This window comes from Dendrobates tinctorius, unplaced genomic scaffold (assembly GCF_039654945.1).
Source record: "Dendrobates tinctorius isolate UK_male_01 unplaced genomic scaffold, ASM3965494v1 ptg000070l, whole genome shotgun sequence".
Classification (NCBI taxonomy): Eukaryota; Metazoa; Chordata; class Amphibia; order Anura; family Dendrobatidae; genus Dendrobates; species Dendrobates tinctorius.
Window position 1 is genome coordinate 18532122 of NW_027361738.1, and position 17506 is coordinate 18549627.

Genomic DNA, 17506 nt, shown 5'->3' on the forward strand with positions numbered 1-17506 from the left:
CTTCTAGGACAAGTGCCCAATTTTTGACTGTATTATTGGCCATAATGCTATCAGATGTTTTCCATTTAATATACTGTACCACATTTTACCATGTTCACCTGCCACAATAGGTTATTATGAGCGAGGCAGATATCTGCCTGCTATTTATGTTGTTTTGAGATTCAGGAAAGTGACAAAGGTTAAATGTTTGGCTACTCTCACATACAGACAGATGGTTCTCCTCTGGCTAATTCAAAGGTTGCCATGTTAATTATTATAATTAAGCTGTGTATGAAAAGCCGTGGCCCTTTGTTTGGGATTTGGTGATGTGGCGCAGAGTACAAGCACAAAGGAGACATGCGATCAGCTAGCGGTATCGAGCTGCTATTATTGCTTCTCGCAGGGCATATTATCCTGTCATAGGAGATGTAAGAAAATCTATCTCTCACTTCAAGATGATAAGGCTTTGTCACTTGCAACACAATTACTGTTAAAAATAGAAAGACGCATTGAATCGGATTGTGACTTGCGGGGAGGAAGCCATTGTCCAGCTTGGTGTGACTCATCCGCGGGGCCACAGTCAGCCCTCATGTAGCTGTCAGTTTACTGATTGCCATCATTCCCTCACTCCCTGCCTTTGATGAAATATTCATGCCTTTGCTATGCTCTCAGCAAGTACTATTGATTTCTTGTGTAAACGGAGCTATATTTAGTCTAGACAAATGGAATGTGGATTGCCGCTGAATGAATTGGATGGAGGGCCGGGCTCTTGCCTGCTTTTAGCTTCCAATTCAAGGCTATTATTTATAATCATGAGTAGTTTTTCTGAGCTTAAGAGCGATTTTTCACCATTTAATGATTAGTCTGGAAAACCAAACCAAACAGTTTAGGAGGAATTATTTCAGCAGAGTAAAAAGTCAACCAATTTGTCTTCCACTTTTTCAATGAGAGGACAATAGAACTTTGTGTTTTGTCCAAATTTGACTTTTACTGACGTTGTACTTTTTTTTCACTTTTTTTCTAAAAATAATCAAAGTTGATGAACTACAACTCCTGGTCTATTTTAGCACAAAAAATGGAGCATTTTCTCTGTTCAAGAGTGTAAAATCGCAAAGATAATAATTGTGTAAGGTCCAATTTTGTATTGCATTGGTGAATTGCGTCATTTTTAACAACTTTTTTCTTGGCATCATAATTGATTTCAAGGACAGGTTTGATCTGTCAGAAAACTCATCCACAATAAATTATGGCTGTGATGCTAGAACTTGCAGAGATTGTGATATTAATTGTATAATGAGTGCCATGACAAGGAGTAGTCCAGGCTAAATGGCAGACTAAACGAGCGAAGAGCTCCGATGTAAAAAAAAAAATTGGGAATTCTTTGTAGATATGTCCCGTGATTCAGTCTGAGTTGAGTACAGAAATTAATGAGTACAGAAGGACCAGAAAGCTGTGAGAAGGCTGACATATCTCATCGCTCCTCACTCTCATCCCCCTTTTAGTTTGATACTGATATAATGAGTCTTTCTCAAATGCTAGTCTCCAGTACTCCTATGATGGCCCCAACTGTATGTGCGCCATATTCTTTTTTCTCCTTGTCCATTCTTATAGTTCTCCACTCACACTCTTCCAGTGATCTCTGGTGGCTCCTGGATTAACAGGTCATCTCAAATTGACCGATTCAGAAACACAGGCAGCATCCAACCTAGCCCCAAGAGGCAGAAGTATATACAGAACTGAGAGTTCTAGATACTATCAAAGAGATGCAAGTGAGCAAAATGAAGGCTCCCACCAGCAATAGTTCCCTCCAGCTGCCCAGATACTATGGAGCCATAGATGATGCTAGAGAACTGGGATGATTTCAGCAGCAGAAACAGAGATGAACTGTTCCAAGAGCTCCACATGGCTAGACTTGGTTTCAGCAGTTAACCATTGGTACAGCAATTCCCTTGTCAATATCATGGTTTTCTGCTCCTTATGCTTCCATTGGTACAGCAATTCCCTTGTCAATATCATGGTTTTCTGCTCCTTATACTTAAAGGGGTTATCCTGAACAATATTAATTTATTATTATGGGCCTAACAACTGGTAGGCAGGTAGTTGCCAATTACCTGTCTGTTCTTTATAGCACAGATCTCTGAGTGCAAAGACATGTCCTGGCGGTGGTTCTCTGGATTATGCTGCTATCACATCAACAGAGCAGAAGCTTCTCTTCTGCCCTGCCCTGCTGACAGGACATGCCTGCAAATGTCATGCTGATTGACAGCCGGCTTCTCTCTAAGTAAGCTGGCTGTCAATCAGCATGACTTCAGCAGTCATGCTGCCAGTCGACAGAGCAGCCCACAAGAAGAAGAGCCACGCTGTTGACGTGAAACAGCTAAATCGCCAGCAGGTGCGGTCATTGACCTGTCTGAGTACCAGATAGAACAGGCTGGCAGTTTCTAACTAGTCAGCAATTATCTGCTTGTTAGTTTTTTGGCTCATGGTAAAAAAATAATTCAGTCCTGTATAACCCTTTAAAAGAGAATTCTGCGCTTAGACAGTCCACAGTAAAAATGACCAGGTATTTTCGCTGATACTGTCCAATTCAGCTCCCGTGTTGCGAGAGAAGCAGCTGCAGCAGGAGCTCCTATTAATCCAGCAGCAACAGCAAATTCAGAAGCAGCTGCTCATTGCCAGAGTCCAATCTAAGCCTTCGGACATGAAGGTATGAAGTGAACAATCGGTCTAGAAGCTCTCAGATAAAGGTGAAGGGGCAGGTGACAAGTAGGAAGGACATATCAGGAGATGTCAAACACTGTACAACAGACACATACCCACCACAATGGGTCACTCGCAATGATTGTCTTCAGATAGGTGACAACCCTGACTGCACTAACACAAGTATGCACCTGGTCTAATGATAAATATACTAATTATATAGAGGGCAAAACCAACATGTAACACTTAAGGTACTGTCACACTTAGCGATGCACCAGTGATCCCGACCAGCGATATGACGCGGTCAGGATCGCTGGTGCATCGCTAAGTGGTCGCTAGTTAGCTGCCACACAGGCAGATCTCACCAGCGACATAGCAGCGGTCGTTACTTACCTGTCAGATGAGGCGATCCTGACATCCTCCACCCGCGTCCACGCGTCGCTCGTCTCCACAGCAGGAAGCCCAGCAGGAAGCGCCTGACGAGAAACGGTCCAGGACGTTCTCGCGCGATCAGCGTTAACCAGCAGGGGAGCGGTCGGAGGTAAGTATCAGACATAGCGATATCCCTAGCAATATCACTATAACGTCACAAAAACCAGTGACGTTATAGCGATATCGCTAGCGATATCGCTTAGTGTGACAGGCCCTTTAGAGAAGTCACCATTTCGGTCTGGGTTGGATGGAGAAGAAAATAAAAGTGAATGACTAATTAGACAAGACATCACCTTTGAGTCTTTTGATGCCATAGTTATGTAATGTGCCTGTGACTGCATCTGATTAGTGCTTTATTCTCTTGTGTAGTCTGCAGCAATGTGATCACTGATTGATTTTCATTTAAGGTAATTTTAATAAAAAATTTGGGATGGTGCAAGTTGCCTGCTTAGCTTAGGGAGCCAAAATATGTTGTCCTGGCTATTTCTTAAATGCTATAAAACTTAATATTCTACATACATTGATACAGACAGTCCAGATCTCTAACATGTAATATTCTGGAAAATCCAGGCAATCATCTAATCAGTGATAAAACAGGACCCTAAATAAACTGTTGCCCTCAACATAGAAAGTGATTGCAGCAGCTTTTTTCGAATTTCGAAAATAGTTTCCCCATAAGATTGATATTTACGCCATCAGACAATCATAAAGACTGAAACAGTTTATATATGAAAGTTCATAGCTGTAATTGTACAGTGATAATAACTGGAAAATACTCATTTACAACTTACATTTTAGATGGAGATTTATGGTCAGACACTGAGTTTTTGCTTACAATGTAATTACATTTTTACTGTCCGTGATGGGGTCATTTTGCACTTTTATTATTGTTCTAGTTCACAACCATTAACCCATTAATGTTATAGCTATTAACATAATTAATTAAAATAATTGCTATGTGCAAACAGGTTGGCCCATATTAGATGCCTATGGAGCACTTAGGTTTGATAGCCTTGAAGTATCTAACCATGGTTGTGGACAGAATGCCAACAGGAACCTTGGGAGATTGCATTGCTATACTTGCATCATCTTTGTGGTCATTCTGTTAGCGTTATATTACAATAAAAGTGTCTTCCGGAGGCTGTAAGCCTTAACACAGAAGCATTTTAGTGCCCAAACATAAGTCATTATTGAATCATTGGATGAAGCTTGGGAGAACCAAGTAGTGGGGATGTGAAATGGACTATGCAATGGAACTGTTTCTTATTAAATGCTAAAAAGATTGCCTTCATAACTATCATATAAGTAACCTCTTTCTGCTGTTAGACAATTTTTTATCAAAATATCTAAAAAAATGTTTTTTTTTAATAAATGTACAATATAGATATTAAAAAATAATAATGGAAAATTTGTATTTGTATCTTGTTTTAGATATAAAGTCTGAGGTTCCTACAGGTTTGGAACCTGTCACACCACTGGACCTAAGGACAGATCTAAGAACAGTGATGCCAATTTTAGATCCTGTGTTGCGAGAGAAGCAGCTGCAGCAGGAGCTCCTATTAATCCAGCAGCAACAGCAAATTCAGAAGCAGCTGCTCATTGCTGAATTTCAGAAACAGCATGAAAACCTCACAAGACAACACCAGGCCCAGCTCCAGGAACACCTCAAGGTATCTATGTTAGTTAGATTATACTAAGCCATAAACTAATACCATACCAGTATTGTGGATGGGTTAAAACAACCATGAGCTGTCTAACCTATACCACTCTATGTAAACCTGAACACAATGGGCCAGATGCATTTTTGCTATTGCCCCTTTTTGTCGAATCTTTGCTGTTTTTGCCTGTTTTTCTTTTAGTTTGTATCATTTTAAAGTCAGTTTCATATGAGTTTGCATATTTTTTTTAAGTTCAACATCGTGGATGGAGTTTTGGCTTTCCAGACGTTTTTGGCTAATTCATCAATTGCAACTTTCAAAAAATTGCTAATTTTTTTTAAAAAGTGTATTCCATTTCCCCACTTGCTCTCTTCCCTGAAGTTATTTTATATATGCCGGATAATTTGGTGCCAATTTTGTGAAATTTTTGTGAAACGATGCAACTTTTGAGCTAAATAAATACCACAGGGAGGCTGTCAATAATAAAGCTCATCCATTAAAGCAATATACCGCGGAAATGTGTACACACGCGCGCATGCACATGCTGCTAGTGGGGGCGTGTCTGTGACGTCAGATGCCAGGTCCATTGCCTCTGTCTCACCTCTGTTCGACCGGAAGTGCCGCATTCCCGCTGCCCTGATAGATTTCCGCCTACCAGCATATAAAAACCAGCTGATTAGATTCTGACATCACGCCCCCCGAAGAAGCAAGAAGCGAAACGCGCGTAGGGGTCCCGCAGTCCACACTACAGATAGGTTGGTATTTGCTCATATACTTATTGATTCTTTGGCATTTATTTATCTCTGGCTCCATCCCTTCCAGTATCTATTGCTTTTCACATTGGCTGACAGCCTTTTAGTCTGCGGTTATTAGGTTACCATTTGAGGATTATTTCCATTATATATACCTTCATCACAATGGCATATATTTTTATCTCCTTCAGATACTGACAGTAATTAATGTTTGATTATACATTCCTCTTTATATACTTGGCCCAGTCCTATTTTTAGGACCATTTTTTATGCACTATGCACTTTATGTAAACACTGAGAGGATATTGTGTGCCGCTATATTTAAGGGATAATATAGAGAGAGTCGTTTTTCTGTCATTGCTATATGCCTTTGTTTAGATACCGCAATTTGTACCATTACCTAAATCTGTGTTTGGCAAGTGGGTGTCGCTGATTCCCTTATTTTGTATTTCTCACACTAATTTTTCTCAAAATTGTATTTTATTGAGTATAACAATAAAAAATCTTATATTTTTTATTTATTGCTCCTGGCTCCATTTTCTTTTTGGTTTGTGTTTTGAGCTAAATACTTTAGTTGCAAAACAGATATAGGACAAAAATAAAGAACATCTTTTATTTTCAAAAAAATTCACAAACCAAGTGCATCTTTTTGAAAAAATTAGGCCCTTTCACAGGTCCGTGTCTTCGGTAAGTGTGGTGACAGTTGTCATACGTACCGGAGACACGTACACACGTAGGCCTATTCAAATAAATGGGTCTATGCACATGTCATGACATGTGTCCGTGGGAAAAACACGCTGACATGTCCGTTTTTTCCCGTCATCACGGATGGCAAAACGTCCCGCACAGTTACACATGGAGAACACACATTGATGTCCTCTGTGTGACATGGACAGCTGCCGGGGAAGAAGTGCTACTGTACTGTAACTGCTACTGTAAGTGCTGTTCCCCAGCGGCTGGTGCTGAAGCCGGCTGTCATTCTCCCCTGCTCTGCCAGTGAGCAGGGGAGAATGATGAGCGCTATATTAAAGTCTGAACGACAGCAGGTGGGGGCTTTTGGGACTGTTATCCCCATCATCCGACACCTGCTGTAATAACAGTGACAGTAGGTGCGGATGATCAGGTTATTCCACGGCCCCCACCTGCTGCAGTTCGGACTTTAATATAATAATAATAATACTTTATTTTTATATAGCGCTAACATATTCCGCAGCGCTTTACAGTTTGCACATATTTTCATCACTGTCCCTGATGGGGCTCACAATCTAAATTCCCTATCAGTATGTTTTTTTGGAGTGTGGGAGGAAACCGGAGTGCCCGGAGGAAACCCACGCAAACACGGGGAGAACATACAAACTCCTTGCAGATGTTGTCCTTGGTGGGACTCGAACCCAGGACTCCAGCGCTGCAAGGCTGCAGCGCTAACCACTGAGCCACCGTGCTGCCCTAATATAATGTTCATCATTCTCCTCTGCTCATCAGCAGAGCAGGGGAGAATGATGAGAGCCGGCTTCAGCACCAGCTGCCGGGGAACAGCGCTTACAGTAGCGCTTCTTCCCCAGCAGCTGTCCGTTTGGTACTGATGCGGCACACGAGTGGTACATGGTTGCGACCCATGTGCCACACGTAGTACACACACGGACACACAGCCACGGATATCTCAGGTACCGGTTTTTCCAGTATCGGAAATATATCGACGTGTGAGAGCGGTCTTAATCACAAAAAAATTTCAATGAATTCCATAAAGAAAATAAAAGAATTTTATAAAAATGCAAAATGAAAGAGGCCCAATGCCAAACTAGATTCAGATGCACACAATTCTTGTCTTGTCATAGATCTTCCTGCAGTCAAAGACTGGAGTAAGATTTCCTAAGTAAGAATGCCAAAGCTCATCATGAATTATACAAACTATAGTGTCATGACCTCATCCCACCCCAGCTACTCCAATTTTGGCAAAGCTGGGGAAATCTTGCTTGAACACGGCAAAATTTGCAACTTATTTAGCACAACTTCGTGTTTCTGACGTAACCACCTTCAGGGCCAATGTCTTCTGTAAATGCTGTAACTTAAGTCATGACTCTGTGTGATTCTTGCCGGTTACTGAAATTCCTAAATATTGTGTTATTCTTAGGAAAAAGTCAAATATTCGGCTATTTCCAGCAGTTTGATAGATGATGAATGGAGTGGAGGTTGAGAATTAGCAACCCTGCTCCGTTCAAGACGAAGCTCTGTAGAACCTGTTCTTTGGATCACTGGAGGTCCTAGTCATTTGCCCTGCAGCGCTCAGTAAGTTATCCCCTATCCTATTATGAGAACCCCTTTAAAAGCAAATATTGACAGCAGCAAGAATGATAATATGGTAATAGACTAAAAGTAACAAAACGATCTCATTCACTAAGTTAAGTTGCATGTAATTTGATAATGGAATTTCTCAAGATTCCTAGCATCTCCAACATCTCCAATGCACATAACATCAGGATATTATTAGTCAATAACATGAAAAATAATAATGCGTTCTATTTATTTCTGATTAATCCATTCCAAAATTTCTTGTGCCCATTCCCTATCGCTTATTAAGTGTAAGATCATATTTTGTAGTTGTTACAATGTGTTATCCCATTAATGTGCACTGTAAATCCTACTTATTTGGGAGGTGTAATACAACAAAATAAATATATTACCGGTGGATGCAGTCCTGGCCTGTACTCATTCCTGCCCATAGGGGCATATCCGAAATCTTACATTATAGCGGATCCTGTACATTATTGTCCTACAAGCTTGACAGTTGCAGGTGTTGCCTGTGTAGGGAGGAGGACCCCCGCAGAGTGTCCGGGCCGGAACCAAGGGGACCGCCATCTGGGTTCCTAAGGAAACAGTACCCGGGGAGCAAAGGAGGAGAGTGGACTGCTGAGAGTGACAGGACAGCAAGGGGAGGGGTGAGCATAAAAGGGACAGGGAGCGCGCAGGCGAGTCAGTTGGCGGAACGGCAGATAGGAGGCAAGAGACTGTGGGAGTCTGAGAGAGCCAGAGTGACAGACTGTGACGAGAAAGGAGACCATCGGCAGAGGAGAGACTTACTGCGGTCTGCAGAGAGTGGGCGCCATACCTACCACATACCTACCAACAAGGGACTGTCGCTTCACTCCGATCCAGGGTCTCTTCCTGCCCACAGTGGTCCGCAGCTTTTACCACTGTACTTCAGCCTGTCGCGGCTGGTCCGCCGCCCCTCGCAGCTGCTGCCACTCCACTCCAGCCCGCGGCTGCGGCCTGCTCGCTACTGCCCCACTTCAGCCCGCATCTGCGGCCTCTTCATCATCGGCCGCAGTGGACGTCACCCCGCTGCAGTCAGCAGTTGGGGCCTACTCCTTTGCCTAGGCCATGCTCGTGGCCTGCCAACCGCCACTCCTGGGAACTACGACACAACCCTGCTTGGAGACTGGAGTCTCATTGAACTCGCTTACGTTCAGAACCCTGCTGTTTCTACAGGGGGTCACCTCATCAAAGGACTTCCTCAGGGCCTGTTGTGCCCCATCTCCTCCTGGGCGCTGGGCACCCGAAGACTACGACAGATCCTCAGCAGTTGGGCCCAGCGGCTGCGACGCCAACGCAGCCTCATCAGAGACGCCGAGGGACGTCAGAACGGATAAGTGGCACAATAAGAAATATGCACCCGTAGTCGGCCATATCGTGACCCTATAGTAACCGGCCCTTGCTGGATTAGTCGTGTTCACTCTTAAAATGTTTGTTTGTGCAGAGTCCCTGTGAGGACAATAGCTGTTATTAATTTTTGGTTGCTTAGTATAGCCCCAGCAGCTTAAATTCATAAAAGTTCTATAGCCAAAGTTCAATTCAGTCTCGTGTCTCGTCACTGCATCCTGAAAACCTGCTGTTTACCTACACCTGTACTCAGTCACTGGGGAAATGGATGCTAGGAACATACTGGGAATATGATGGAATGGTTTGGTAACAACTTTATTTTTCCTCTTTTCTGGAAACTGAAAGTGACTTATTAACCCCCGTCAATTCTAAAAAGTAGCATTTTTATGGTTAGTGAATGTGTGTACTTCACTTCTTAAGGACATTTGAATAAAGATAATGCTGATGAGTTAATAATTTCGTCAATAATTCTTTATCCGACTTTAGGGTATGTTCCCTCATTGCATTTTAGCTGTCAACGTTCCGCAGAGGAAGCTCTGTAGTGAAATATTTTTTCATGAATCATGCAGTAATCCCTTCTATTATATTCCCTCCCTTCTATAAGGCACTACTTGTGGGATATCATTAAACTACATTTGACAGAGAGCCATAAACATCCCGAGCTTCAGCTATTAAGGGATACTCTCTATGCTGTGTAAGACAAGGGTCCCCACACTGTGGCTCGCGAACCACGTTTGGCTCTTGGGCCCATGATGTGTGGCTCATGGCTGTCAAGACCTGTCACCAGATCTAGCTAACAGCTATACAGAGCAGGTGTCCAGATGGTGAGTTTTGTGAGTGGCCCTGCATGGAAGAGCAGATCTGGATGCACATATACTGGGGTGGTGGTGGGGTGTGGATGCTAAATATGGTAAACTGAAGATAGAATGATACTGCCAGGTAGAGAGGTGCTTAACGCTGGACGCAATAGTGTGGTAAGTATGCTTGATATAAGTATCGTGCTTATAAGGGAAAGAGCACAAGGTCATGGGGCGCTTTTTGTGGTCTGTCTATTTAGCAGGTTCTTGGTGTCACTATTGTGAGGGGAGAGGGCACTGAATGTGGTTCACCACTGACTCTCAGACCTGAATGTGATTCTTGCAGTAAAGAAGGTTGTGGATCATTGGCTAAGAGAATACGTATCACAACCTTGCCTAGAAACCAATAGTAAAATTCATCTCTTGGACTTCACTAGTAAAATGAACTGACTTGTTGGCAGTAGGTTGTGATAGAGCAGAAAGTCACAGCTATCCAACTATTGAATGTGCCCACTGGGCGTTACACAGGGGTATTACTAACTTCAATGTAAAGCTTCTTCCCATATGTGTCTTACTTTCAGTCATAACAGACACTATAACTAGGTGCTGCTATGATGGATCACAATTGTGGACTCTAATGAAATACAATCAGGTTTTCAGAAGGTTTTGCTGTGATTCTGGTTGGTTAGGGATACATGGAACACTATTCTTGCAATTGAATTGGTTCCAATGGCGACCTGAACATGTAGATTGCACTTGCTTGCATGTTCCTTTATTTTGTTTGATAGAATTTTAGACCAGGAAAATTCATCCTTGAACTTAACAAAACTCATACATGGGATCTGGAGCCTAAACATACAATTATATGTCACCAGTTAAAAGCTGGTTTTCTAAGGCATTTAGTCACAGTCATAAAGAGAACTGGACCATCTGCACAATAACAACGTAGCCACATTTATTCATTTGAACCTTGTATCACTAATTAAATCTTCTCCAAGCACCAAAGCCAAAGGATCAGATCCTGCAGCCGGATAATGCCTATAGATTGACCCCTAGATCATCTCATGGCCATGTTTATTCACTTGTTAAAACTGAAAGTAGTCATGTGACAGTGGTCAGACGCAAGAAAACCGAGCTGAGGGACTCAAATATAAATCAAAATAATTAAAGTCTCATTGCCAGCCAATATTTATGTTGCTAAGTAATGGCTCTGAGTGGTCAGGGAATAGCCCTAAGCCTCCAAACACCGGTTGTTATGGAGCCTGTTAATGTCAGCTGGGAGCCAATGCAAATTGAAGTGGAAGGGGAAACACACCAAGCGCCTGTGTGAGACGACGGCCTTCCAGGAGCTGTGTGGTCTGTGGGACTCTTGCTGTGAAGTCGTGTTTACTCAGCTACGATAAGTGTAGGACTAGGATGTAGCCCATTATTAGATAGTGTTAGATTCAGTCTTAAGTTTAAGGACCACAACCAGCTCACATTTCATGTTCTTCCCTGAGTACATGTTGTGATCAGATTTTCTGACACACATATCTGGTAAATACGCACTAAAGATGGCATTATTATTACTTATAATAGAATAAAGTGCACCGGAAGGAAAAACAATATCACTAGAGGGAGGAAAAGAGTGTTAGCTGGAAAATGCAGCATATAGAGATGAAGCAACATTCAGCTTGACAAATAACGCACCATCTTGACAACTTGTTACAGAATGTTATCTCACTTAAAAGGTTAACGGGAATCTATCATCAGAAAATGTTATTGATTAAATTAGGTTTTGGTGTTAGGCCAGGGTCACATTAGCTTAGCAGATGCCGTATGCTCATGATCTGCTCTTCTGCAAGTGTGAGCCGAGTGTCAGGGCTCCGCACTCCGATCTTCTCGCATGAGAGAATCACAGCATAGTTGCGGAGGAGACAGAGAAAGTAATTTCTCAGTCTCTTCCATTGCTGACCTCTGTGGTGATCGCACTGCACTTGGATCACATCCAATTGCAGTCCAATGTTTTACACGCACCCATAGACTTGTATGGGGGCATGCGATCCATTTCTTGGATGTACTCACAGCTGCTGCGATTGTTCTCTCATGCCGAATTGGTAAGAGATAATAATCGCAGATGTGATCTGCCCCATAGTATAACACTAGTCTGAGTGCTATGGGATGTTTTATACCATCAAAGAAACTGTAGGAATAAAAAGCGCAAATAGGGTCTTATCCGATAGAGATCCAAAGGTATATGATCACATTGCACACACCAAATATTCCTTTACATCAGGGTATATAAAATCAATTAAGTTGACAGCTGCTGAAGATCCATGGGTCAAACAGGTGACGAAACTAAGTATGCTATAAATGGAAATTTATGGATATCATCCGTGCTGCTGAAAAGATGGTGGTTTATTCTCAATGCATTTTGAAGTCAATAGGACTTCTTCCTCAGGAGATACCACAAATATTTGCGGTATTTGCAATACGCCTGGACTCCCATTTTTTCAGCAGTGCGAATGATATCCACAAATTTCCATTTATAGCATGTTTATACCATAGCACTCGGCCGTGTTATACGCTTGTGTGAGTGAGCCCTCACATGCAGCTCCCAGGTTATGAACTAGATATGTTCTCTAGCTTTGTTAACAACCTGGATATGTATGTAAATTGGAAAAAAATAAAACTAATAATTCCTATCTGACCACTTTTGCAAACCCACTGCTTGCTGCCTACCATTCAGTTGTCTTCTTCCTGTCGTTGGCCGCGCTGAATTTTTGAAGACATGAAAGAGAGAATTGGACAGCGAGCAGCCATCACTAGATATACAGCCATTACTAGACCTTACTATCAGAAGGGAAAGAGAAAGAAATAAACTAAGCAATTAGGTTCTTATGTTGGCTTCACATGGTATCGCCTGAGCATAATTTGTCCCATAGGTGCCATATAAAGTACAACCGACTAAATTATTTAAAGAGACTGATCTGTATTCATCCAGCCATTCTTTTAGTAATGTAGAGTAAGTTTTCCAGTGTTTAGGTTTAATATTCCTCACTGCGGCTAATAAGCAGTTATAAGATTTTGTTATTATGGAGAACGGGAGGCATTGGGCGCGATTCATTCAGGTGTTTATGCCAGAATTCTGGTGTGAAATAGTTTACTAGGTTACAAGTCTGAAGTTGGGCAAAAATATTGTGACATTTGACGTTTAACTCAAAGTCTTGGTCAGCTACGCCAATATGGGTATAGCATGGCTGGTACAGGCAATAGATAGCTATGCTCGCCCATCGAATTTTTGAAAAATTATGCCATTTCAGTGGTGTAATTTACTCCAGAAATGTACCCCAGTCTCTGACAGGAGTTCATTTATGGCAGCAACAACACTTGCCAATTATCAGATGCACCTTAATAATTAGGTGCTGTGCACCGTTTAATGAATCAGCTGCATCAGACTCCAGCGAGCTCCTTCATGAAGAGTGAATGAGTTAATGCTATAATATTTTACACATTTTCAAAGTTGATGTTAAAACTATTAGCAGTGGATATGAAGATATTTGCTCAAATAGTTAAAATAGACATTACTGAATTTGTAATATTCGGTAAGGATTTTCTTTCCTTTTGAAGAGGATAAATAACCATAATTGTGGTATGCCCTGTCCCTGAATATAGCCATGGTAGTCGTTAGGCTACATTCATACATCCGTGTGAGTGTTATCATCTGGGACAAATGGGCTCAGGTTTCATCATCCTACTTTTACCTTAGTTGCTTCCATTTTTTCGCTTCCGCTTTTTTTCACTGAAGAGGTATACTTGCTTTCAAGCCAATAAAAATCCCTTTGAAAGGTGAAATGTTATTATTCTAGCTTTTCCCATGAAATACGGATGCAAAAGAGAAGCAAATTTAAAGCCTTCCAATTCGTATGTGTGTCTCTTGGATCCCCATAGACTTTAGTGGCCGAGTCTGATCCGCAAATCGCATCATAATAGGACATGTTCTGTCACTATTAACGGATTAACGATCACATCTATCCATTCGGATGCCTTATATGCAATGTTGACTATTGTCAAAAAAGATGTTGCTCAGCAGGAAATTCAATCTTCCATAAAATTAGTTTTTAGAACCTGGCACTGCTACCATAGGACTGACCAGCACAACCAGATGGACAACACAGTACAGGATAAATAATGGAGAAGACATGGTGCTTGCTGAGATGCTCATCAAGGATAGTCTTGGATTTTGACCCCAACATATCCAATCTTAAAATCTTATCTTAAGGACTATTAGTATTTCAATCCTGGAGAACTCAGTTTCTCTCTTTATAAAACAGCAGGTTTATCAAATAAATATCTCATCTTTACTTCGTACCTAATCTAGATCCTGATACCGATAAGAAGAATGACAAATTAGACAATAATGCAGGGGCCATCTAGAGGACACATTTTGTATGACCTCACAATATCTGGTCACATACATGCTGTTTTGTGTCTGAATGTCTCAGATAATAATATCCCTGTAAGTTTTATTGTGGGGCTTGGTCTAACCTGACAATGTGACCCTTGGACCAGAAAATGTTGTGCGCCCCTGCTGTAGTGTGACCAGATTGTCAGATGTAACTGTAAGGTCACATTCAGTGTTAGGTCAGTATTTCACACCAGTATGTGTAAGCTAAAACCGGGAGAGGGTGAAAAATGTAACAGTGGTGACATATGTCTATTATACTTTTCCTCTGATTGTTCCACACCTGGTTTTGGCTTACAAATACTGAGGTAAAATACTGACCAAATGCTGAACATATGAACGTGGCCTAGTATTTGTTAAAAAATATGAGTTCAAATATTACATCACCACCTTTTAGTCTGGTGACATAGTTGCTATATGTTTTTTGATTGATCACCAGCCTTCTTATTGTTCATGTATTATTACTATTTATTGTAGGTATTTTGTCCCATGTTCCCACTTACCCTTGGTTACTTAGGTGTCCACTCTCTCCTTGCTGTACCAGTTTGGTTTCCTCACCTTTTTCTCTTCTCTGTGCCATAATGTATGATACATTCTGAAATATTTTTATATGTGGTATTGCCTATTAATACAATTATTTTTTATCTTTTATATTTTTGGTGGTGTTTCTGTACTATGTTTTCTCACTGCTATTAGCAGCAGTAAGTGTCAGCTAATGGAAGGTGTTGTCCCATCAGCCTACACCAGTGATCGGAGGTAACCTCCATGACATCACCGCCAGTCACTGATGCTGCACTCGCAGTAGCTCAGTCACCAGTGGTTCTCAGCCTGGACAGTCGCATATTGGCACCATCCAGTTTGAAAACTATTAATCCCCGAGACATGGATTACGGTGTGGGAAATGGATAGACAGGTGAGGGATATTGTTGTTTTTATCTTTGTTTTATTACAGGAGAACGAGGGCTACGGGGGACTTAGGCGAGGTTGTAAGTACGGCTTAATTAACATTATTAAAGGAGTCTGTGTAATTTTTTTCAATTAAAGGACTTTATTCTTGGTGTGTGTGTTTTTATACAATGTGACTATGTAGTTAGTAATCGATGGGTGTCTTATAGATGCCTCTCCATTACTAACCAGTGGGCTTGATGTCACTTGACAATACAAAGGTGACTTCAACCCCTTTAAATATGAACCCCACTTGCCACCACTACAGGGCAAGTGGGAAGAGTCGGGCAAAGCACCAGAATTGGTGCATCTAATAGCTTTAGCAAGGCTGTTTGTCAAAAATGGGGGGACCCCAAGCCGTGTTTTTTAATTATTTTAAATAATTAAAAATACGGCGTAGCGATCCCTCTATTCTTGATAACCAACCTTGCTGAAGTTGACAGCTGAGGATTGCAGCCCCCAGCTGTGAGTTTTGACTTACTGGTAATGAAAAATACAGGGGGACCACGCAGGCTTTTTTTCATTATTTATTTACAGCGTAGGCGCAGCTGATGAATACACCCATCCTGCTCTCACTGTTATTAGCGGCAGCAAGTGTCAGCTGATGGGAGCTGTAATCCCATCAGTAGACATCAGTGACCTGAGGTACACTTTTTACCTCTGAGCACTGTCTTCTGACAGTGTGGAAACCACAGCTCTCTGATCGGTGGGGATGATTTCACCGCCGATCAGGAGCGCTATGCCTGTTTTTCCCACACTGTCACACAGCTTGGGAAGCACTGGCGTTTGTGCTTTGTATGTTCGGCTATATTCCGCAATTTCATCAACGATGAAATCAGAGAATATTGAAAATTCGGCGATCGTGAGCCGAACGGAACATGGAAATATTCGCTCATCTCTAGTGCTGAGTACATATACAGTGGGTACAGAAAGTATTTATACCCCTTTAAATTTTTCACTCTTTTTTTATTGCAGCCATTTTGTAAATTCAAAAAAGTTAATTTTTTTTCTTATTAATGTACACTCTGCACCCCATCTTGACTGAAAAACAGAAATGTAAAAATTTTTGCAAACTTATTAAAAAAGAAAAACTGAAATATCACATGGTCGTAAGTATTCAGACCCTTTGCTCAGTATTGAGTAGAAGCACCCTTTTGAGCTAGTACAGCCATGAGTCTTCTTGGGAATAATGCAACAAGCTTTTCACACCTGGATTTGGGGATCCTCTGCCATTCTTCCTTGCAGATCCGCTCCAGTACCATCAGGTTGGATGGTGAACGTTGGTGGACAGCCATTTTCAGGTCTCTCCAGAGATGCTCAATTGGGTTTAGGTCAGGGCTCTGACTGGGCCAGTCAAGAATGGTCACAGAGTTGTTCTGAAGCCACTCCTTTGTTATTTTAGCTGTGCTTAGGGTCACTGTCTTGTTGGCAGGTGAACCTTCGGTCATGTCTGAGGTCCAGAGCACTCTGGAAGATATTTTCATCCAGGTTATCTCTGTACTTGGCCGCATTCATGTTTCCTTCAATTGCAACCAGTCATTCTGTCCCTGCAGCTGACAAATACTCCCATAGCATGATGCTGCTACCACCATGTTTCACTGTTGGGATTGTATTGGACAGCTGATGAGCAGTGCCTGGTTTTCTTCATACATACTGCTTAGAATTATCACCAAAAAGTTCTATCTATGTCTTATCAGACCAGAGAATCTTATTTCTCATCATCTGGGCTTCATGTGTTTTTTAGAAAACTCTATGCAGGCTTTCATATGTCTGGCACTGAGAAGAGGCTTCCGTTGGGCCACTCTGTCACAAAGGCCCAACTGATGGAGGGCTGCAGTGATAGTTGACTGCATCTCTGGAGCTCACAGTGATCTTGGGATTCTTCTTTACCTGTCTCACCAAGGCTCTTCTCTCACGATTGATCAGTTTGGCTGGACGGCCAGGACTAGCAAGACTTCTGATGGTCCCAAACTTCTTCCATTTAAGGATTATGGAGGCCACTGCACTCTTAGGAACGTGGAGTACTGCAGAACTTCTTTAGTAATCTTGGCCAGATCTGTGCCTTTTTTTCAGTCAAGATGGGTTGCAGATTGTACATTAATGAGGAAAAAATGAACGTTTTTTGAATTTACCAAATGACTG

The 17506-nt window shown here is 41.8% G+C and overlaps 1 protein-coding gene across 1 annotated transcript in view; it reads left to right on the top strand.

The window, feature by feature from the left end:
• The window catches only part of HDAC9 (histone deacetylase 9), an 875224-nt gene that overhangs the window by 679726 nt on the left and 177992 nt on the right, over positions 1-17506 (top strand). The window contains exon 5 of the mRNA XM_073581439.1: positions 4543-4781. Coding sequence (XP_073437540.1) covers positions 4543-4781 — 239 coding nt within the window. The remainder of the gene's footprint in view (positions 1-4542; positions 4782-17506) is intronic.